The sequence below is a fragment of the Kogia breviceps genome, chromosome 5 (genome assembly GCF_026419965.1).
Source record: "Kogia breviceps isolate mKogBre1 chromosome 5, mKogBre1 haplotype 1, whole genome shotgun sequence".
Lineage (NCBI taxonomy): Eukaryota > Metazoa > Chordata > Mammalia > Artiodactyla > Physeteridae > Kogia > Kogia breviceps.
Window position 1 is genome coordinate 77102000 of NC_081314.1, and position 25156 is coordinate 77127155.

The window sequence follows — 25156 nt, forward strand, 5'->3', positions numbered from 1 at the left end:
TCATAATTTACAGATACACTTCATTCAGAATTTGAAACACATGCCAGATGAAGAGACAGAAAAATAAATATTAAAAACAAAAAGAGTGCTTCCCTGGTGACGCAGTGGTTGAGAGTCTGCCTGCCGATGTAGGGGACACGGGTTCGTTCCCCAGTCCGGTAGGATCCCACATGCCGCGGAGCAGCTGGGCCCGTGAGCCATGGCTGCTGGGCCTGCACGTCTAGAGCCTGTGCTCCGCAGCGGGAGAGGCTGCAGCAGTGAGAGGCCCATGTACCACACAAAAAAACACAAATAAACAAACAAAAAACAAAAAAACAGAAAGAAAACCTTATGTCCTTCAACTAACTAAAAGCAGTACCAAAAAAATTCAACCTCTATGGAATCTTACTATTAGCAAAGTCTTACGTCCTTGCCTAAATGCCAAATACACACACACACACACACACACACAGCCGGGACTGAGTACAGGGTTTCAAAATCTGTCAATTCACTTCCAAAGGAAAAACAGTTTTGTATTATTTTAATCCCAAAGTATTAAACCCAAATTAAGCAGAAGAAAGGAAATAATAAAGATCAGATTGGAAGGCAACTAAATAGAAAACAGAAAATCAATAGCCAAAACCCAATGAAACCTAAAGCTAGTTCTTTAAGAAGATCTAAAATAGATAAACCCACAACCAAAGTGATCAGGAAGAAGGAAGACACAAATTTCATACAATAAAAAGGAGAGAGATGACTTCACCACAGATTCTACAGATATTAAAAAAGGATAATCAGTGGAACAATTTTATGCTGATAAATTCAATAGATGAGATGGGGAAATACTTTGAAGGACAAAAACTAACAAAGCTCAACTGTAGCAATGTTTTCTTAGGGCAGTTTCCCAAGGCAATAGAAATTAAAGCAAAAATAAACAAATGGGATCTAATCAAACTTAGAAGCTTTTGAACAGCAAAGGAAACCATGAACAAAATGAAAAGATAACCTACAGACTGGGAGAAAAAAATTTGCAAATGTTGACACTGATCAGGGCTTAATTTCCAAAATATACAAACAGCTCATATAACTCAATAACAAACAAACAAACAAATCAAAAAATGGGCAGAAGACCTAAATAGACATTTCTCCAAAGAAAAGATACAGATGGCCAATAGGTACATGAAAAGATGCTCAACTTCTCTAATTATTAGTTAAATGCAAATCAAAACAACAATGAGGTCTAACTTCACACCAGTCAGATGGCCATCATTAAAAAGTCTATAAATAATAAATGCTGGAGAGGGTGTAGAGAAAAGGGAACCCTCCTACATTGTTGGTAGGAACATAAACTGGTGCAGCCACTAGGGAAAACAGTATGGAGGTTCCTTAAAAAGCTAAAAGTAGAGTTGCCATATGGTCCAGCAATCCCCCTCCTGGGCATACTTCCAGAGAAAACTCTAATTTGAAAAGATACATGCACCCCAATGTTCAAAGCAGCGCTATCTACAATAGCCAAGACATGGAAGCAACCTAAATGTCCTTCAACAGATGAATGGATACGTGGAATATTACTCAGCCATAAGAAGGAATGAAATAATGCCATTTGCACCAACATGGGTGGACTTAGAGATTATCATACTAAGTGAAGTCAGCCAGAGAAAGACAAATATTATGTGATATCACTTATATGTGGAATCTAAAATATGACACAAATGAATTTATCTACGAAACAGAAACAGACTCACAGACATAGAGAATAGACTTGTGGTTCCCAAGGAGGAGGGGAAGTGGGGGAGAGAAGGATTGAAAGTTCGGGATTAGTAGATGCAAACTATTACATATAGGATGGATAACAACAAGGTACTACTGTATAGCACAGGGAACTATACTGAATATTCTGTAATAAACCACAGTGGAAAAGAACACACACACACACACACACACACACACACACACATATATATGTATATATATATATATATACACATATATACACACACACACATAACTGAATCACTTTGCTGTATACCAGAAACTAATACAACTTTGTAAATCAACTATACTTCAATTAAAAAATTTTTAAAAAAGAAGATATCAGAAACCGAAACAGAGTTCCCTAGTGGCCTAATGGTTAGGATTCCGGGCTTTTACTGCTGTGGCCTGGGTTCAACCCCTGGTCGAAGAACTGAAATCCCACAAGCCACATGGTGTGGCCAAAATAAAAAGAAACCTAAACAGAATTAAAGAAATAGAATCTATAGTGAAAAACCTCCCCTATCCTATAAAGTTAAAGCTAACTTTACATAAAATCTAGCAACCCCAATCCTAGGTATTTGCCCAAGAGAAATGAAAACTTAGGTTCATAAAAAAATCTGTATACAAATGTTTTTTAGCAGTTTCATTTCTAATTGCCAAAAATTGGACACAACCCAAATGTCCTTGGAGAAACAAACTATAGTATATCTATACAGTGGAATACTACTCAGCAATAAAAAAAGAACTATTAATACATGCAACCACATAAATGAATCTCAATGCATTTTGATAAATGAGTCATATTCAAAAGGGTACAAACTGAATAAGTCTAGTTATATGACATTTAGGAAAAGGCAGAACTATAGGATGGATATCAAATCAGCAATTTACAATGGTAGGGGGAGGAAGGAAAGGGTGACTAACAATGGGTTAATAAGAGTATTTCTAGAGTTAATGAAACTGCATCTTGATTGAGATATGGAGACCCAACTGTATGCATTTGTCAAAACTCATAAAACTGTACACCACAAGGAATCAATTTTGTTACATTTAAATTTGGGGCTTCCCTGGTGGTGCAGTGGTTAAGAATCTGCCTGCCAAGGCAGAGGACATGGGTTCGTGCCCTGGTCTGGGAAGATCTCACATGCCGCAGAGCAACTAAGCCCGTGAGCCACAACTACTGAGCCTGCGCATCTGGAGCCTGTGCTCCACAACGGGAGAGGTCGCGACAGTGAGAAGTCTATGTACTGTGATGAAGAGTGGCCCCTGCTCACCGCAACTGGAGAAAGCCCTTGCACAGAAACGAAGACCCAATGCAACCAAAAATAAATAAATAAATAAATTTAAATTTGAAAATAACTTTAATACCCTCTAGGTCCACCCCATTTGTCACAAATGGCAAGGTTTCATTCTTTTTTATGGTTGAATAATATTCCATTGTATATATATTATACATGTAATATATATACCACATCTTCTTCATCCATTCACCTACTGACAGGCACTTAGATTGCTTCCATATCTTGCCTATCGTGAATAATGCTGCAATGAACACAGGGGTGTATATATCTTTTCTAATTCGTGTTTTTGTTTTCTTTGGTTAAGTACCCAAGAGTGAACTTGCTGGACCATATGGTAGTTTTACTTTTAGTTTTTTGAGGAATTTCCATACTGTTTTCCATAGTGGTTGTACCAATTTATATTCCCATCAACAGCGCACAAGGATTCACCTGTCTCCACATCCTCACCAATGCTTGTTACTTGTTAACGTTTAGATAACAAACATTCTGACAAATGTGAGGTGATACCTCATTGTGGCTTTGATTTGCATATCCCTGATGACTAGTGATGGTAAGCATTTTTTCATGTGCCTGTTGACCATCTGTATGTCTTCTTTGGAAAAATGTCTATTCAGGTGCTCTGCCCATTTTTTTTAATTGGGGTATCTGGGGGGTTTTTTGATGCTGAGTTGTATGAGTTCCTTGTATATTTGGGATATTGACCCCTTGTTGGATACAACATTTGCAAACATCTTTTCCCATTCAGTAGGCTACGTTTTCATTTTGTTCATGGCTTCCTTCACTGTATAAAAGCTTTTTTAGTTTCATGTAGTCCCATTTGTTTATCTTTGCTCTTGTTTCCCTTGACTGTGGAGACATAGCCAAAAAAATATTGCTAAGACAGATGTCAAAGAGCATACTGCTTATGTTTCCTTCTAGAAGTTTTATGGTTTCAGATCTTACATTTAAGTCTTTAATCCATTTTGAGTTTATTTTTGTATATGGTGTGAGAATGTAGTCATCTGATTCTTTTGCATGTAGCTGTCCAGTTTTCCTAACACCATTTATTGAAGAGTCTGCCTTTCCCCCACTGTGTACTCTTGCCTCCTTTGTCATATATTAATTGCCCATATAAATGTGGGTTCATTTCTGGGCTTTCTATTCTGTCCCTTGATCTATGTGTCTGTTTTTGTGCCAGTACCATACTGTTTTGATTACTGCAGCTTTGTAGTATAGTTTGAGATGAGGGTGCATGATACCTCTAGCTTTGTTCTTCTTTCTTAAGATTGTTTGGCTACTTCGGGTCTTTCGTGTTTCCATACATATTGTAGAATTATTTTTTCCAGTTCTGTGAAAAATGTAATTGGGATTTTGATAAGGATTACAATGAATCCCCAGACTGCCTGAGGTAGTATGGTCATTTAAAAATATTATTTCTTTCAATCCATGAGCACATGGATTGTGCTCATGGATTTCCAACTGTTTGTGTCATCTTTAATTTCTTTGATCAGTATCTTATAGTTTTCCAAGTATAAGTCTTTTATTACCTTAGTTAGATTTATTCCCATGTATTTTATTCTTTTTGATGTGACTGTAAATGGGACTGTTTGTTACTTCATTGTTAGTGTACAGAAATGTAACAGATTTCTGCATATTAATTATGTATCCTGCAACTTCACTGAATTCATTGACGAGTTCCAGTAGTTTTTGGTGGCATCTTTAGGATTTTGTATATGTAGTACCATATGGCATCTGCAAACATTGACAGTTTTATATCTTCCTTTCCAATCTGCATTCCTTTTATTTTTCTTGTCTGACTGCTGTGGCTAGGACTTCTAATATTTGCCATTTGCTACAACATGCATGGACCTAGAGGGTGTTATGCTATGTGAAATAGTCAGACAAAGAAAGACAAATATTATATGATTTCACTTATATATGGAATCTAAAAAAAAAACAAATGAACAAACATAACTAAAGAGAAACTACAGAAAAGCCTACTAGAACTAATAAGTGAATTTAGCAAGTCTGCAGAAATAAAGTCAGTATACAAGATTCAGTGGTATTTCTATACAACAGCAATGACCAATTAGAAACTGAACTTTAAAATATATCACTTACAATAGCACCAAAAAATAGGAAATGCTTAGGGATAAACTTGACAAAAGATATGCAAGACTTGTGTAATGAACACCACAAAATACTGCCAAGAGAAATTAAAGAAAACCTAAATAAATGTAGAGATATATTGTGTTTATGGATTAGAAGATTCAATATTAGTAAGATGTCAATTCTCACCAAATTGATCTATATAGATTTGATGCAATCCCACTCCAAATCCCAGGAAAGCATTTTGTAGAAGTTTAAAACTTGATTCTAAAATATATATGGAAATGTAAGGGACCTAGAGTAGCCAATTTTGAAAAGAAGGAAGAAAGTTGAAATACCTAACCTACTTGATTTCAAGACTTATTATGAAACCTACAGTAAACAAGGCATTTGTAGTATTAAAGATAGGCAAAAAAGATCAATACAACAGAATAGAGTCCAGAAATGACCAATACATATGGTCAACTTTTTTTTTAATGAAAGATGTCAATAGGGAAAAGATAATTTTTTGAGCAAATGATGCTGGAACAAACTACTGGACAGCCTTATGACCAAAAAATGAAACTCGACCCTTACCATGCAACATACACAAAAATTAACTTGGGATGGATCTACAGAGCTAAACTAAACCTAGAATAGTGTTAGTGAACACGGGTTAGGCAAACATTTCTTAATAGAACACAAAAAGAGAACTATAAAAGAAAAAAAGATCAATAAATTTACTTCATCAAAATTAAAAACTAGGGCTTCCCCGGTGGCGCTGTGGTTGAGAGTCTGTCTGCCGATGCAGGGGACACAGGTTCGTGCCCTGGTCCAAGAGGATCCCACATGCCATGGAGCGGCTGGGCCCGTGAGCCACGGCCGCTGAGCCTGTGCATCCGGAGCCTGTGCTCCGCAACGGGAGAGGCCACAGCAGTGACAGTCCCGGGTACCGCAAAAAAAATAAAAAATAAATTAAAACTATTGCTCTTTGAAAGATACTGCTATAAAAATAACAAGGATAAGCCAAAGCCTGGGAGAAAATACATATCTGCAAAACACTTATCTGACAAAAGACATATCTGGAATATAGAAAGAACTCTTATAACTAAATAATAAGATAAACAGCCCAACTTTTTTAGATGGTCTAAAGATCTGACATTTCATTGAAGAAAATAACATGGGTGGCAAATAAACACATGAAAAGATTCTTGGGATCATTAGTTATTAAGGAAATGCAAATTAAAACCATAACAATATTAAGAAGAGTATCCATACCAAGTGTTGGCAATCATGTGGAACAACTAGAACTCTCATACACTACTTGTATAAAAGGATACAATCAAATTTGGAAAACAATTTCCAGATTTTGGAGGTTTTCTTTAATGAAATTTAAAACTTTTAGAAATTTAATGTATAAAAGAATATTAACATCATTATAGGCATTAATAAATAATAAAAGAAATTCTTCTTTCCATAATTTTTCTTAGCAATTTTTTTGTAGATTTCACTATATAAGTAGTTTTGTAAAAAGTTAAACATACTACCCATTCTACCTCTAGCTACTTACACAAAAGAAATAAAAGCATACATCTATACAGACTTTTACACATATTTTCTATAAACAGCTTTATTTGTAATAGCCCAAACCGGGAAACAACTCAAATGTTCATTGTATTGGCTTTAAAATACGTCCACAAATTGTTTGACATTCTTCCCTTCAAAAGTGGAGCCTAATTCTTTTCCCCTTGACAGTGGGCTGATCATAGAGACTTATTTCTAACAAATAGTAATATGGAGGAAGTGAAAAACAGTAACTTCTGAGACTAAGTCATGGATACTATTGCATCTTTCTCTTTGCCCTCTTGTATCATTTGTTTGGGGAGTAACCAGATTCCATGCAGTAAAAACCACTCAAGCAACCCTGCAAAGAGGCTCCTTGGTGAGGAACTGAGGCCTGCAGTCAAAACAGTCATATACATGGCCCTATCTTGGAATTGGATCCTCCAACCCCAGTGAGGCCTTCAAATTACAGTAACCCCGGCCACATCTTATCAGCTATCTCATTAAAGACTGAGCCAAAGCCACCCAGCTAAGTCTCTCTAAAAATTCCAGGCCCAGAAACTGAGATAATAAATGTTTGTTGTTTTAAGCCACTATATTTTGGCATAATCAGTTATACAGCAATAGATAACTAACACATCCATCAACAGGTGAATGGATAAACAAATTGTGATATATCTACACAATGCAATACTATTAAGCAATTTTTAAAAAGGGACTAAACCATTGCTACACACACCATGACTGAGTCTCAAAATCATTACACTGAACGAAATTAGACCAAAAAAAAAAAAAAATCCATTTACATATAGGTCTGGAAAATGCAAACTGATCAGTAATGACAGCAGATCAGTGATTGACTAGGAATGAGGAGGTGGCAAATTGGAGAAGGAATTATAAAGCGGCACAAGAAAACTTTTGAGGCATAATTGTTATGTTCATTAAATTAACTGAGGTGACAGTTTTATGGAGGTATACATATGTCAACATTTATCAAATTGTACACTTTAATATACAGTTTATGTCAATCATTCCCCAGTAAAAAAAAAAAATCAATATATTCCAGAGAAAGAAACAGAATGGTTTTTGCCTATTATTGTTATTTTAAAATTACAAAAACATTACTAAGTTCTCCAAAATATAGCATTACCTAAAGTTTATATACATTTGGATAGAATGAGAAATATTTCAGGCAATTGTCAATAATCTAGCCTACCTATTTTAACACCTCCATTAGAATGAAAAGTATGTTGTAATGCAAAGGCAACTGAGTAAAAACTAAGTCTCCGACTTGCCAGTTTCAAGCTATCCAGCTACCTAACAGCTAACTCTTCTTTTCCTCTGGTGAACTGTTGCAAAGAGCTGCCTCAGTAGGGCACTAATCTATTCCCCACTAAGAGAGAATTCGCAGCATTTCTTAAGCTTTAAAACTGCCTTGTCAATGTCTCTAGAAATTAGGTGACGAAGGAATTTTGCAAGACTCTTCCCTAAATTTTTGCCCTTTACCTCATTTCCCTATTTTCCTTGTGTAGAGTTCTACTATCCTGACTAGTTGGGGTTTCTTTCTGATCAAGATCTTACCCAAAGTGCTCAGCAACTACCCAAAAGCTTTATCTGGGCTTTAGACCAAAACCAAAATTTGTTTCATCCTCAGAATTGAGTGCATACAGGTCTTCTCTTCCATGTCTATACCACAAAACCTGAGATGGTATAATAAAGCCAGAGTGACAGATTCCTTGGGTGGGGTGACTGGGGAGGGGGTACCAGCACAAAAGCAAAGGTTCAGTTCCATTTTTGGAAATGAATGGCATTATTCCTAGCAACATATGTATGACAAATAATCAGCAATGTCATTTGACCTATCTGCTACTTATGAAAGGATCTTACCTTTTAAGAGGTAAGAGTGCATAAATATCATGGCTGTTTAAAACCAATGGCTTACACTCAGATTATTCCCCATTCATGTCTGCATCCAGTTAAAGCAACACTATCTAGCTGTGTTCAGGAAAGGATGAAAGCTGAGATACACTACACAGATGGCAGACACTCTAGGAACTTTCGTAGAAGAATAGGCTACACATCCATAGATAGCATTGAACTATTTTCAGTTCTTGCCATTTACGTCCCATTGGCCGAGACTAAAAATTTTGTAGTCTTTGTGATCCATTTAAATATTACTGAGCTACTATAGCAGTCTCTTCTGACGATTCTGCATGACATAATCATTCCTGTCCTTTCCAGAATTTATAGGCACAGGGCTATGGCTGTTGACACTGTGGATTCATTGAATCTTTTAGTTAATCTCATTAGGACTGTTTATTACAGGCTTATAATAATCAAGAAGACTCTTCTTTGCTTTTATCAGAAACAGGTCCCAATATGCAAATGAATATTTATTATGTGTTCCTATTTTTCTACATCCCCTTCCTGTCCTAACCTATCCATTTATCTAACTTCTTTTTTCTCCCTTTCTTCATTTCTCTAAGGCAGTGGTTCTTCAGTGGCTTGGGTGTGAATCAAAGTCACCTGCAAAGCTAACAGAAAATATAAATACAAAGATCTAAGCTTATCGAAGGACAGAATCCCTCTGTATTTTTTAATAAGTTCACTAGGTGATTCTGTTACTCCAAGATTGAGACAAATCGCTCGACCAGGGGTTCTCAATTGTACAGTGTTATAACTGGGGAACTTTTAAATACCCCGATGCTGAGATAATTAGAAAAACTGGCAAGTATCAAGAATCAGAATTTCTAAGGTTCCCCAGATGTGAACCAACATTACCCACATCACTTGCATGCTTGTTAGAAATGAAGAATCTCCAGAACCACCTCAGACTTAACAGAATCAAAATCTGCATATACCATGATTTCCAAGTGCTTGTTTGGGAGAAGAGGCAATGAATTGTTTCTCAAACTGGGCTGCACAATGGGATGACCTGTGGAGCTTTAAAAATGACTGATTGCTGGTTCTTACTCCCAGAGACACTAATTTTAACTAGTCTGGGTTGCAGCCCACTAGCACTCCACTGAGAAGAATTCATCAAGGCATCTAAATCACTAAATTACCTTCACTAAGAGCAAAAAGGGGCCTCCCTTCAGTGGATGTCATGACAGATACAGTCCTTGAAAGTGGGCAAAAACAGTCCTGAGAGCAGAAGTCCGCACATTTTTTCTGTAAAGAGCTAGATGGTATTTTAGGCTTGTGGGCCATGTTGTCTCTGTCACAGCTACTTATCTCTGCCATCGTGCGAAAGTAACCATAGACAATACAGAAGCACATGAGCATAGCTGTGTTCCAATAAAAATTTATACGAAAAAAAGGAGAGGGGGCGATGGGTTAGATTTGGCCTGTAAGCCATAGTTTGCCAACCCCTGCTCTAGAACAGTGGTTCACAAACTTTAGAATACAACAGAATCCCCTGCAAGCCTTGTTCAAACACATATTGCTGGCTTCCAGCCTCAGAGTTTCTGATTTAGTAGATCTGGATGGGCTCTAAGAAGCTGCTATTCTAACAAGTCCCTAGGTGCTGCTGATGCTGCTGGTCCAGGGACCACAATTTGAGAACCACCGATCGAAAGTAATGGTCCTCAAATTTTACTGCATGCCAGAATCACCTGGGGAGATTTAAAAACTCTAATGCCGCACTCCAGATGACAAAAATCACACCTCTGGGAATGGGAACCAATTTACTATTTTAAAGGTTCTCAATGCTTGGGTCATGGCACACTAAAATAATTACATTTTAGGGGAAGAGTTACATGGCATTACTATTTGAATCATCCAAAGCTATTTTAGTCACAGTTTGTTTGTCATCACTTCTTTGTTTTGTACCCCTTGTCAAATATTGCATCTTTCTTTTGCTTATTTTTTACAATTCTTGCTCCTATTGTTATTTTTCACATTTTTCCTACTAACAAGGTATGTATGATTGTTTCCTTAGCATCATCATCATTAGTTATAAGGTATTCCTATTAGAATGCAATTGATTTTGTTATTTTTTGGCTCTTACTTCTTGGTATTTATTTATTATTGGCTTTTAATGTTAATTAGCCAAAGTCTGACTCTTAATGAAATTTAATTATGTTTTATTTTAAATTATTAAAAAACATTTATTTCTGAAGATGGAATTAAATGCACATAATTATATCATTTTAAATGGGATTGCAGACCTTTGCAGATTCAAAAACATTTTGAAAATTTGACTTTTTGATCATAAATGAGCATAACATTTGTGGAATAAACTAAAATGAATTAATATCTCCTATCTTTACTAAATGTCTAATTTTATAATCTTGCAATATAATTTATTTTAAAACATTTTAAGAATGCAGAAAATTATACACATAATCAACTTTCGAACCTTAAAACATATCCTATTTTATCTCATATTTAAATAGATCTGATTTTTACCGGTTGTTGTTTTCCACCATAATGGACAACTTTTTCATCAAACAGTGCTAGAAAGGCATTACATTCATAAGGCAAACACAACATTTCCAAAATTCTCTGATTTAACCACAATGTATTTTTACATGAAAGAGTTATTAAATAAAGCAATTGCAGAAGCAAATCATACAAGACTTCAACACAAAATATCCATTTAATACAGAAAAAGATTTGCACTTTAAACTTCTACAAACACAAAATAAACAAAGTTCTTTTATCACATTAGTTATAACTATATCATATTAATAAGCTGCTTAAAAGGTTACTGCTCAATTAACAGCTAGAGCCAGAATGCCTCATACAATTGCAAAATTGTATAATATACCAGCCTACAAAGAAAATTTCAGAACTTTGTAATTTCCAAAGAAGCAAAGGAAATAGAAAATGTGCCGCATTCAAATAACAGAATTAACAGATGCGTTTGATGGCATGCCAAATAAACACAGCAATAATTACTAACCCAGAAGACAACTGTATCAAAGTTTTCATTGCTGCGCAACGATTCTACATGTTAATAACTGTATTTGCATGATGATTCTACATGTTAATAACTGTATTCAAATTAACAGCAATACTTAAAATTTCTGAATAGAAGTTTATCTTGCAAGAACATTGACTGTTTTCCTAAGCACCAAAACAAATTCCTAGGGATGAAATACTCAAATGCCAAAAGAAAACTTTAAAACAAAGAGGATAAATTTGGAAACATTGTAACTTTGCATACTGATAGAGCAGCCACAAAGACAGCAAGATGTAAATTTACATTAAGAATTCATTTAGAAAGCTGTGAAGATCTAGTAGTACATTATTTCACAAAGGATCTCATATTTAAAAGGTTACAATGTAGACATAAATTCCAAATTAAATTTTATGAAAATGATACATGAATCTAAACAAAATATTCAAAACATTTCATTTTTTTTTTCTGCTTTTTGTATAGAAATGAGACAAGTATATCACCCTCTGGGGACTTCCCTGGCTGTCCAGTGGTTAAGACTCCACGCTTCCAATGCAGGGGGCACGGGTTCTATCCCTGTTTGGGGAACTAAGATCCTGTATGCTGCACAGCGCGGCCAAAAAAATTTTAAAAAAGGAATATCACTCTGCTGTTTCATACAACAGTGTACTAGCTGTCCAAAGGAAGAGTTTTGCCTAAGTTTATTTTAAAAGTAGAATTCAAAAAGTTTAGGAGGAACAACTTTCAACTTGCTGATTTGTTTAGTGCTAGTTATTGACTTTAAAAGGTGGCTTAGTTAGCTGATGTTCTAAATCTGATGATCTTATTTCAAACAATCCTGATATTTTTATTTCATTTTTTTTTTGCGGTACGCGGGCCTCTCACTGTCGCGGCCTCTCCCGTTGTGGAGCACAGGCTCCGGACGCGCAGGCTCAGCGGCCATGGCTCACGGGCCCAGCCGCTCCGCGGCATGTGGAATCTTCCCGGACCGGGGCACGAACCCTCGTCCCCTGCATCGGCAGGCGGACTCTCAACCACTGCGCCACCAGGGAAGCCCGATCATCAATTTTTAAATCTTGATCAGGAATTGCTTGAAACCATTTCATGCATAGGACTTTTTTTTTTTGTTTTTTAAGTCATGTTCAGGGAAGCCAGTTCAAGTTTCTCATTAAAATATTTTTTAGGGCTTCCCTGGTGGCGCAGCGGTTGGGAGTCCGCCTGCCGATGCAGGGGGCACGGGTTCGTGCCCTGGTCCGGGGGGATCCCGCGTACCGCGGGGCGGCTGGGCCCGTGAGCCATGGCCGCTGGGCCTGCGCGTCCGGAGCCTGTGCTCCGCAATGGGAGAGGCCGCAGCAGTGAGAGGCCCGCATACCGAAAAAAAAAAAAAAAAAAAAAAAAAAAAAAAAAAAAAAATATTTTTTAAATATATGGAAGTGTTATACACATTCAATATGTAATATCTTTCCTAATACTTTGTTTTATTTTAACATAATTCTATTAAAATAAATTATTTATTAAATATTTATTAATTATTCAACATAATTCCATAAAAAAGAAATCTAAACATTTTTCCCCACACCCAGACAGGACATGACACCTTATGTTCCCCCAGAAGTTTTCTCCACTGTCTCATACAAATACAACCATCAGTTTCTACCTGTGCCATGAGATGAGAACAGTTGGGAAGCACTGAACTACTATATTCTCAGTACCTAAAACCATTTGTTGAGCGAATGAGTAGACAGCTGTAATATGGAAAACCAAACTCACAAAAAAACAAAACAAAAAGGGTCATACATTTTCGTAGAATTTTATGCAGCAATTCAACTTCAAAACTTCATTCAGCAAATAATCAAAATAATATTCCAAGTTCCTTATACCAACAGCAAATTAGAATCTAAAAGAGTCATCAGCGACATTATAGAAACAGAGCTCCAAGTTCCAGGAAAACAAAGTAGTCAAATCAACTCTAGTACATAGTAGAATGTAGCATATATGACCTGCTCTGGAAAAGTTATGAGTTGGCACCCTATAAAAAACATATGAGTTAAAGAGCAACCCTAGGAAATTCCTATTCTATAAGGAATAAGGAACAGTACTATCCATTTTTACAGAGAAAATAAATCACAAAAGAATCCAAATAATTTATTTTTTAAATGACTGGATAATCTAAACCCAATCTATGTTTAATCTTACTTGGCTAAAAACCCAAATGGTTATATTATTTCAAACAGTTATTTAAGCCCACAAAGTTATTCATAAATATCATCTCTGTAACATTTAGCCTTTTATCCTGATACAAAGTGATACACCAAGAATTAAGTGTTATGAGCTTTGCTATAGAATATAAAGCACATTCCAGTGTTTATTACCTTTTAGAAAGCAGTTTGTCTTATCCTATAAAGTCTCCTTTATCCTATAATACTATGTAATTAAAATTTCACTGAACAGAATGCTACTAAAATAAAGCATTTTATACAACTAGGCTTTCCCACATTTTTAACAAATGACTCTGAGATCATATTAAATCTTATAATAATTAATACTTTATAATTAAAAGTCATCTAGTAAAAGCTCCTTCATTTTACTGAGGTGGAATGCAAAGCTTAGAAAAATTAAATGACTTCCCCAAGATAAGAATTATGCAAGTACTAAGGATATAACAGTAAACAAGAGATGTGTCATCCCTATCTTTAATCTAGTTGAAGTGAAGTATACAGTGTTATGATGGGGGAAGAACCTTTGCCACAAATATAAGTATTCTGATTCAAGTACAAAGAGGTCACTCCTACTGAAAAAACTAAGGGAAAAGTATTTGTTAACAAGAAACAAAAAGGCCAGGTAAAGCACAGAGCATAGCAACTATAAAAGGAAAGAAAATTAAAAGAAAGTAAACTAAGGTCTCACAATTTCATACCTATAGCTATTAGTAGAAAAATTTCTGAGATGCTGTAAAAAGGAATATGGGAATAAAATTAGAAAGGCACTGGACATCTGGGTGTAGTATCAGAGCTCTCCTATATACATATATATAAGTATATATGTAAACACGCACAAGCTCACCAACCTATAGCATTTAGACCTCTAGGCAGACAGGTAGACAAATAGTGATCTCCTCTTAGTTTGCAAATTATCTTTCTAAAGCATATTAAGCATTTCTAAAGAATATTAAATAGTTTTAATTGTCTATTTGTTCACTGAATTTTCACTGATTTAACAAATCTTTATTCATTTAATGACTAAAAAAATATTACAAGGGTTGTCATAATCTCAGTGTCCTCAACCCTGCCATGAGTAACTCCTTCCTACAAAGGACTCTTCTAGGTGGTAGTAGCAGAGATGAATACAACAAAGTGCCTACAGTCATAAAACTTAGAGAAGAACAGACAATAAAATAAGTACATATATTTAAGAATGAGACCACATACATATACACGGTACGGGTGTGTGAATGCAAAAGGCAGGGTAAATTGATAGACAGTAACCATATGGTGGTCAAGGAAGGCTTCTCGTAGAGGCAGTGATCTATTAAAGTGAGGGAGACCTATAGAAAGAAAAGGAATATCGTAAGGAAACAGTCACACATAAACGTGGAGGAAGAACATGCCGCACCAAACAGACTGCAAGTACAAAGGCCCTAACATGAGAATTACTTTGGCTTGTTCAAAGAACAACAAAGAGCCCAAGAGGCTACAACCAGACAGAGAAGAGAGATGAGATCAGGAAGCTATCAGCAGGAGCCTCATCATATAAGGCTTGGTTAGGATTTTTTTTTTTTTTGCGGTACGCGGGCCTCTCACTGCTGTGGCCTCTCCCGTTGTGGAGCACAGGCTCTGGACGCACAGGCTCAGCGGCCATGGCTCATGGGCCCAGCCGCTCCGTGGCACGTGGGATCTGGATACATAGGACGTCTCCTACAGAGGTCCACTTTTCCAAAGTTGAGAAACTTAACGAACCTACCACATCCATAAAAATACAAATAGCAATATAGACAAAATTAGGTGACAGAGGAATATGTTTCAGACAAAGGAACAGATATAACTCCAGAAGAACAAAGTGAAGTGAAGATAGGCAATCTAACCAAGAAAGATCTTGTTCAGAGTAACAACCATAAAGATGATCAAAGAACTCAGGAGAAGGGATGCACAGAGTGAGAAATTAGAAGTTTTTAACAAAGAATTAGAATATATAAAGAACAGCCAAACAGAATTAAAGAATAAAATAACTGAAATGAAAAATACACTAGAAGGAATGAATAGTAGGCTAACTGAGGCAGAAGGATGGATCACTGAGCTGGAAGAAAGAATAGTGGAAATCACTGTCCCTGAACAGAAAAAAGAAAAAAGAATGACAAGAAATAAGGACAGTTTAGCAGACCTCTGGGACATCAAGTGTGCTAATATTCGCAATGATAGGGGTCCCAAAAGGAGAAGAGAGGAAGGGCCTAAAAACGTATTTGAAGAGACAATAGCTGAAAACTTCCCTAATCTGGGGAAGGAAATAGTCACCCAAGTCCAGAAAGTGCAGAGAGTTCCATACAGGATTAACCCATAGAGGCATACACCACAACACACTATAATCAAAATGACAAAAATTAAAGATAAGAGAGAATATTAAAAGCAACAAGGGAGGGCTTCCCTGGTGGCACAGTGGTTGAGAATTCACCTGCTGATGCAGGGGACACGGGTTCGTGCCCCGGTCCAGGAAGATCCCACATGTCATGGAGCGGCTGGGCCCATGAGCCACGGCCACTAAGCCTGTGTGTCCGGAGTCTGTGCTCCGCAACGGGAGAAGCCACAACAGTGAAAGGCCCGTGTACCACCAAAAAAAAAAAAAGCAACAAGGGAAAAGCAACAAATAACATACAAGGGAACTCTCATAAAGTTATCAGCTAATTTTTCAGCAAAAGCCCTACAGGCCAGAAGGGAGTGGCAAGATACATTTAAAGTGAAGAAAGAGAAAAACCTACAATCAAGAATAATCTACCCAGAAAGGCTCTCGTTCAGATTTGATGGAGAGGTCAAAAGCTAAAAGAATTCAGCACCACCAAACCAGCTTTACAACAAATGCTAAAGGAACTTCTCTAGGCAGAAAAGGCCACAACTAGAAACAAGAAAATCACAAAACGGAAAAGTTCACTGGTAAAGGCAAACATACAATAAAGGTAGGAAATCATCCATGAACAAAGTTAGTAGTAAGGTTAAAAGACAAAAGTAGTAAAATCATTTGTATACACAATAAGCAGTTAAGGGATACACAAAACAATTTGATGCAGGATATAATATCAAAAACAGTGATCATGAAGGGAGGAGGGTACAAATGAAGCTTATTTAAAATGTGTTTGAAATTAAGAGATCAGCAACTTAAAACAAGCATGTATAAATATAGACTCCTATACAAAAACCTCATGGTAACTGCAAAACAAAAATCTATAATAGATATACACACAAAGAAGAAAAAGGAATACAAACATAACACTGAAGAGAGTCATCAAATCATAAGACAAAAGAAGAAAGGGGAAAAAAGACCTATAAAAACAAATCCAAAACAATTAAGAAAACGGCAATAGAAACAAACATATTGGTCATGGTCACCTTAAATGTAAATGGACTAAATGCTCCTACCAAAAGACAGAGACTGGCTGAATGGATACAAAAATAAGACCCGTGTATTTGCTGCCTACAAGAGACTCACTTCAGATCTGGAGACACACACAGACTGAAAGTAAGGGGATGTAAAAAGGTATTCCGTGCAAATGGAAATCAAAAGAAAGCTGGAATAGCATCAAGAAAAAAAGGGAGGGCCCAAATCAGTAAAATCAGAGGGCTTCCCTGGTAGCGCAGTGGTTGAGAATCTGCCTGCTAATGCAGGGGACACGGGTTTCAGCCCTGGTCTGGGAGGATCCCAGATGCCGCGGAGCAACTAGGCCTGTGAGCCACAACTACTGAGCCTGAACATCTGGAACCTGTGCTCCGCAACGAGAGGTCACGATAGTGAGAGGCCCGCACACCGCGATGAAGAGTGGCCCCTGCTTGCCACAACTAGAGAAAGCCCTTGCACAGAAACGAAGACCCAACACAGCAAAAATAAATTAATTAATTAATAAACTCTTACCCCCATCTTCTTTTTAAAAATAAATAAATAAAATCAGAAATGAAAAAGGAGAAGTTACAACCGACGCCACAGAAACACAAAGGATCATAGGGAGAATACTATACAATTATATACCAATAAAATGGACAACCTAGAAGAAATGGACAAATTCTTAGAAAGGTACACTCTCCCAAGACTGAACCAGGAGGAAATAGAATATATGAACAGACCAACTACCAGTACTTAAATTGAATCAGTAATTTAAAAACTCCCAAGAAGTAAAAGTTCAGAACAAAATGGTTTCACAGGTAAATTCTACCAAACATTTAAAGAAGAGTTAACACCTATCCTTCTGAAACTATTCCAAAATATTGCAGAGGAAGGAACACTCCCAAACTCATTCTATGAGGCCACCGTCATCCTGATACCAAAACCAGACAAAGATATCAAAAAAGAAAAGTATAAGTCAATATCACTGATAAACACAATGTAAAAATCCTCAACAAAATATCAGCAAACTGAATCCAACAATACATTAAAAGGATCATACACCATGATCAAGTGGGATTTATTCCAGGGATGAAAGAACTTTTCAATATCTGCAAATCAATCAGTGTGATACACCACATTAACAAATTGAGGAATTAAAACCATATGATCATCTCAATAGATGCAGAAAAAGCTTTTGATAAAATTCAGCATCCATTTATGATAAAAACTCTACCTCAACATAATAAAGCTCATATATGACAAACCTAGAGCTAACATCATACTCAATGATGAAAAGCTGAAAGCATTTCCTCTAAGATCACAAACAAGACAAGGATGCCCACTCTCACCACTTTTATTCAACATAATTTTGGAAGTCCTAGCCACAGCAATCAGAGAAGAAAAAGAAATAAAAGGAATCCAAGTTGTAAAAGAAGTAAAACTGTCACTGTTTGCAGATGACCTGATTTTCTACATAGAAAATCCTAAAGATGCTACCAGAAAACTAATAGAGCTCATCAATGAATTCAGTAAAGTTGCAGGATACAAAATTAACACACAGAAATCTGTTGCATTTCTATACACTAACAACCAAATATCAGAAAGAGAAATTAAGAAAACTTCCATTTACCATTGCATCAAAAAAGAATAAAATACCTAGGAATAAACCTACCCAAGGAGGCAAAATAAAAAGACAACCTACTGAATGGGAGAAAATATTTGCAAATGTTGTGACTGACAAGGGATTAATTTCCAAAATATACAAACAGCTCAGTATCAAAAAAACAAAGAGGGCTTCCCTGGTGGCACAGTGGTTGAGTATCTGCTTGCCAATGCAGGGGACACAGTTCGAGCCCTGGTCCAGGAAGATTCCACATGCCACAGAGCAACTAAGCCCACGCGCCACAGCTACTGAAGCCTGCATGCCTAGAGCCCATGCTCTGCAACAGGAGAAGCCACCGCAACGAGAAGCTAGCACACCGCAATGAAGAGTAGCCCCAGCTCGCCGCCAACTAGAGAAAGCCCACGCATAGCAACAAAGACTCAACGCAGCCAAAAATAAAATAAATAAATAAAATAATTTTTAAAAAACAAAACAAAAAACCCAGTAAAAAAAAAAATGGGCTGAAGACCTAAGTAGATATTTCTCCAAAGAAGACATACAGATGGTCAAGAGGCACATGAAAAGATGCTCAACACTGCTAATTACTGTGAAATACAAATCAAAACTACAAATGAGGTATCACCTCACTGTGGTCAGAATGCGCATCATCAAAAAGTCTACAAATAATAAATGCTGGAGAGGGTGTGGAGAAAAAGAAACCCTCCTACACTGTTGGTGGGAATGTAAATTGGCGCAGTCATTATCGAGAACAGTATGGAGTTTCCTTAAAAAACTAAAAATAGAGTTGCCATATGATCCAGCAATACCCCTTCTAGGCATATTTCTGGAGAAAACTCTGATTTGAAAAGATACATGCACCCCAATGTTCATAGCAGCACTATGTACAATAGCCAAGACATGGAAGCAACCTAAATATACATTAACAGAGAAATAAATAAAGAAGATGTGGGGTGTGTGTGTGTGTGTGTATGAGCACACACACACCACACACACACACACACACACACACACACACACACACACACACCAGAATACTACCCAGCCACTAAAAAGAATGAAATAATGCCATTTGCAGCAACATGGATGGACCTAGAGATTATCAAGTGAAGTAAAACAGAGAAAAGACAAATATCATAGGATATCACTTATATGTGGAATCTAAAAAAATGATACAAATGAACTTATTAACAAAACAGAAATAGACTCACAGACACAGAACACAAACTTCTGGTTACCAAAGGGGATAATGGGGGTGGGGGGGGAGGATAGCAGTTTGTGATTAACATAATACACTCCACTATATATAAAATAAGTAAACAATAAGGACCTACTGTATAGTGCAGAAAACTATACTCAGTATCTTGTAATAACCTATAATGGAAAGGAATCTGAAAAATAATATATATATGTATAACTGAATCACTTTGCTGTACACTTGAAACACAACATTGTAACTTAACTATACTTCAATAAAAAAAATTAAAACTTTTACATATCAAATGACATTATCAAGAAAATAAAAAGACTAGTTACAGAATAGGGAAAAATTATTTATATATCATATATCTGATAAGGGTGTAATATCCAGAATATATAAAGAATTCAATTTAAAAAAATTTTTAATGGGCAAAGGACTTAAGTGGACAACAATGGTAACAATGGCAGAAGAAAATACACAAATGGCCAATAAGCAGATGAAAAGATGCTCAACCAGATTGGTCATTAGATTGCAAATCAAAACCACAATGAGGGATTTCCTTGGTGGTCCAGTGGCTAAGACTCCACACTCCCAGTGCAGGGGGCCTGGGTTCAATCCCTGGTCAGGGAACTAGATCCCACATGCCGCAACTAAAGATTCCACACACTGCAGCTAAAAGATCCCACATATTTTCAGTAAACTTTTACAAAACTTATAAAGGAATTTCACGACATTCCAAAAGTAATATATAACCCTCATTCTTGAAGATCTGTCCTCAAAGGGGATATATTCGTATCTTAAAAGAAACAGCTAATTTTAGAATGATGACTTGTACATCTTTCTTCTTGAAATTGCTTAAAAACTTATAAAGGCACAACTTAAAGGAAAAAAATTAACTTTTATGGGTGCGTACTTCACTGAAATTAAAGTCCACTATTATAGAATGGGAAATAATACACATCTATACTTTCTCCCTCTCTGTCTCTCTCTCACACACACATAATTTTAGATCCACCCAACTACAAAGCTGACAACTCAAAGTCATTCGTTTTCCAACTTAAGTAATTTTATAAAATACTGCCACCAAAGGAAAGTACTAAAACATGAACATGGTCATAATAACACCTATTTACTAAACACTTACTGTGTGAAAATTTATCATTTCTTGAAGACTGTCAGAAAATTTGGTCAAACTTGTCTATGAGAAAGAAAACAAAAGAAAACCAAGTCATTTAAGAGCTACTAATATAGGCCACAAAAATGTTACTTCAGCATTTCTGACAGAAAGATCAAGTTACACTGTAAACAGTAACATTTATTTCTCACTAGGACAATCTCACTACCTCTCAGGCATGCTTTGCAGAGAGGTCAAGTCTACATGTAGTAACATAAAACCCTAGAACAGTCAAAGAATTAGCCTGCCCTATCAATACTATTATACTATCAAATGGAAATGGCCCATGTAAACCTAAGGTAAAATTAAGTATAGCAAGACTGTGTCCATTTAGGCATCTATGGATCACATAATCATCAAATTACAACCATTTCTGTACCAGTTATTATTCTTCATAAAAGAAATGTCATAATACCACATAGTATAGCAAGGGGTCTAAGCTAACACAGCATAGCTAGCTGAACAGAACTTTCCTATGCAGCCCCCAAAATGTATAGTTAGATACTAGTCTTGGGTTAATGCTCTCTGCTTGCCCCGATAAACAGCTACTAATAAGCATGATCTTACTCTCACTGCTCAGGTCCCCTTGTAGATGCTTCAGTTCACCTAGCAGCAAGTATAGTAAACTTATATCCACAATGCAAATCAACCATCACCTTCTAACTGTCCTAGAAAACAGGATTATATCAGATAGCACCAACAGGTGATAGCTTTTTCACTTCTAATTTTAAGGACCACTACTACTATTAATAAGGTAATTCTCTAACATCTTGTTTCATTTACCATTTTAACTAAATTTAATAATACTAACCTCAACTACAGCATCATTGCTAGAATACTGTGCCAGGTCTCGAATCCCATTCATGAACTGTTTATTTGCAACACAAAAGGCTTTTCCAGTATCAATCATTGCAATACATAGCTTCACAAGCTGAAAAAGAAAAACATCATATCATTGAAAATAATTTTACAAATTACTTAATCAGACAAGTGTTAGCATTAACCACATGAGTTAGCCTAGTTAAGACAAATTCTAGTTCATCAATAAACCCCAAATAGACTAAATGAAAATTGTTCTTTTTTTCCTTTGGCTTAAAACGTAAATTCATTAAGAGAACTGTAGCAAAAAAGTTGACCTTTCAGGATGCAGAGGCTGTCTGATAACAACAACAACCAATCATTTTATCAAGTTAAATTCAATCCCATAAATTAACTCCATAAAAATGTATTAAGCACCCCTTGGAAGGAAGAAAAGGAAACTTTAGGCAGAGCAAGCAGTATGATAAAAGAATTTTAAAAAACACAACTATGGTATGGTGGAGGAAAGGGAAGTAAACTGGTATGGTGGGTTAGTCATGCTGGTCATTTTAATATCAGACTATCAAAGCAGAATTGCTTAATCAACCATATTTCTCTAATGCCTACCATCTAGACATTGTGCTAAATCTTAGAACAGAGCTTCTCTCTCTTCTCTTGTCCCCTCCTTTCTTCTTCCCTTTTTTCATCTTTCTCTTTTTCCCTTTCATTCCTTTTCTCTTTTTTTTTTCCTATCCCTTCCTTGTTTCTTTCTTTAGTTCACTCAGATACAGAACATTTTCTTTAAGCAAACAAAATCTTGGGTGAAAATCAAATATTAAAAAAGATAAAAGTGGAGCTGCTCTAGATAAAGGAAGGGTAATGAGAGGGTGGGAAGAGGGGCCACCAAGAAGAGGATAAAGAGCCCAGGAAAACTTTAGAAGACAGCTCAAGGATCTCAGGAGTGTAATTTTAAACTGCTACCCTGGGACCTGGAGGAACGGAAGTGAAAAACATAATCTCTGTTCTAATTCTAACCATTCAAAAAGCAGATAAATTCTATTTAGCACAAGTACAACTGCTATGCTCATCAAAACCATGCAAGAGGGAACAAAGGAGGAATGTGTAATGAGAGCTATGGGGATCAAGGAAGGGTTCCTGGAAAAGGTAACACTTGAGAAAAGCCCTGAACACCAACAGGAATTAGCCAATCAGATAAGGGTAATAAGAAGACACTTCTCTAGGAAAAACATGTTCTAAGGCCCTGAAGCTTAGACGGCAGGGCAAACCAGGGGCACTAAGTAGCTTAGCAAAGTGTGAAAATGTATACAAGGGCCAGATCAGGAAAAGCCTTGTGTGCAAAGCTAAGGTGTTCATATTTTATATGAAAGGAAATGGAAAACAATAAAGACATCAAATGAGTGAGTTGACCAGAGTTCCATTTTAGAATGATGACCTAAAAGAAGAAAAAGTAAGATAAGGAAGTAGAAAGAATAAAGATAAGGCGATTAGACCAAAAACTAAGAGAGCCTGAATTAAGGCAGTAAGCAGGGAGAGAAGAGAGGAGACAAATTTAGAAATTAGTTGAGCACCAAAGTACAATTATGCAGATGATGTCCTACCAAAGGGAAAAAAACAGGGGATGAAATCCAGCCTGAGCTCTGCTTGCTGAGGGCTATATCTGCTACAAGATGATAATTTGCACAAAGACACTATACTGTCTAGCAAAGACTTGTTTTAACAGCATTGGGCCTGTGAGGTAGGCCTGAGCTAGATGGGTCTGTGAAATAAGCCAAGTGGAAAGTTTATCAAACCCAAGTGAAAATAGATACTTAAAGCTCAAAAAAGAGAAGTGTACTGTAGATACACACACAGGAGTCAGCAGCAAATAAAGTATCAGTGCTACAATGCTACAGCCTAGATAAAAAGCAGGGGTCACAGTGTGTACAGTGAGGACCCCACAAAGGAGACTAAAAAGGAAAAGGGAAAGGTAGAAGGAAAAGCAACAGATTAATTTCATCAAAGTCAAGAAAGAACAAAGTATCAAAAGATGGATGATGAATAAGTTGAAAATCCATAAAGGTCAAGTTTTAAAAACACTTTAAAAAAGTTTGTTGAGTTTGGTGATAGTCACCAGCATCCCTACCAAGAATAGTTTTAAGAGAAACTGGGGGGTTGTAGCCAGATTACAGTAAGTTACAAACTGTAGAAGAAGAAGACATAATGAGAGGTCAATTCTTCGCCAATATATATTCTATAGCATATCGCAGGGGAACATTCTATACCAAAATAAGGATTCTGTGATCAAATAAGTCTGGGAAACTCATTTTGTCAAGTTAAACAGATTTCTTTACTACTAAATTTGTAAGAGCTTTTGATATATTAATGTGTATTATGAATCCTAGAAACGAAGTATATAATAGGTAGCATTTCTCAAAATTATCTGACATTGAATTCTCTTTAGAGGAAGCATCCTCATAGGACCAATGTTCCACAAAACCCATTATGAGAAATGCTGGCAGAGACTAGTCCTTCAAATAGTTTGCTATTTAAAAAAAAAAAAAAAAAAAAGGTATCTTAACAACCAAAAAAACTAATTCTAAAATTCATATGACTAACCAACATGCAAGAAGAGCATCAAAAAAATTGAAAAAGAGTAATGAGGTGGGGACATTAGCCCCATATTAAAATATAGAGATGCAGTAATTAAAAGTCTGGTAATGGATGTGAATAGACAAATTGGTTAATGGAAGAGAATACAGAGTGAAGAAGCAGATACACAACTCCAGCCAGGGTGGTAAAAAATTATCCAATAAATGACACAAGGACACTGGATAGCCATCTAAAAAAAGAAAGAAACTAAGTTGTATTCCAAACCCCCAAATTAATTTCAGATGGAATAAATATTTAAACATAAAACATTAAATCAGAAAACCAAGAGAAAACAGGAGGTGGTATTTTTTATAATCTCAAGGTAGGAAAAGTCTTTCTGAGAAGGATGCAAAACTCAAAAGCCATAGAAGAAACTAATCAATTCAAATACATAACAATAAAACACTCAGATAAGGGAAAAAAAACTTAGTCAAAAGACAAATGACAATATTGGAAAACAATATTAACAACAAATCACAAGGGACTAATTTCCCTACAAGAAAGGGTATACAACTCATTTTTGAAAATCCAACCAGCCACTAGAAAAAAAATGGCTGACAGA

General features: G+C 36.2%; 1 protein-coding gene across 10 annotated transcripts in view; it reads right to left on the reverse strand.

Annotated features, from left to right (window-relative positions):
* ACAP2 (ArfGAP with coiled-coil, ankyrin repeat and PH domains 2) overlaps positions 1–25156 on the reverse strand; it is a 172248-nt gene that overhangs the window by 72293 nt on the left and 74799 nt on the right. For all 10 annotated transcript variants that reach the window (XM_059064892.2, XM_067034263.1, XM_059064893.2 and 7 more), the window contains 2 exons: positions 21959–22078; positions 21118–21171 (listed from right to left, as the gene is read on the reverse strand). In XM_059064892.2, coding sequence (XP_058920875.1) covers positions 21118–21171; positions 21959–22078 — 174 coding nt within the window. The remainder of the gene's footprint in view (positions 1–21117; positions 21172–21958; positions 22079–25156) is intronic.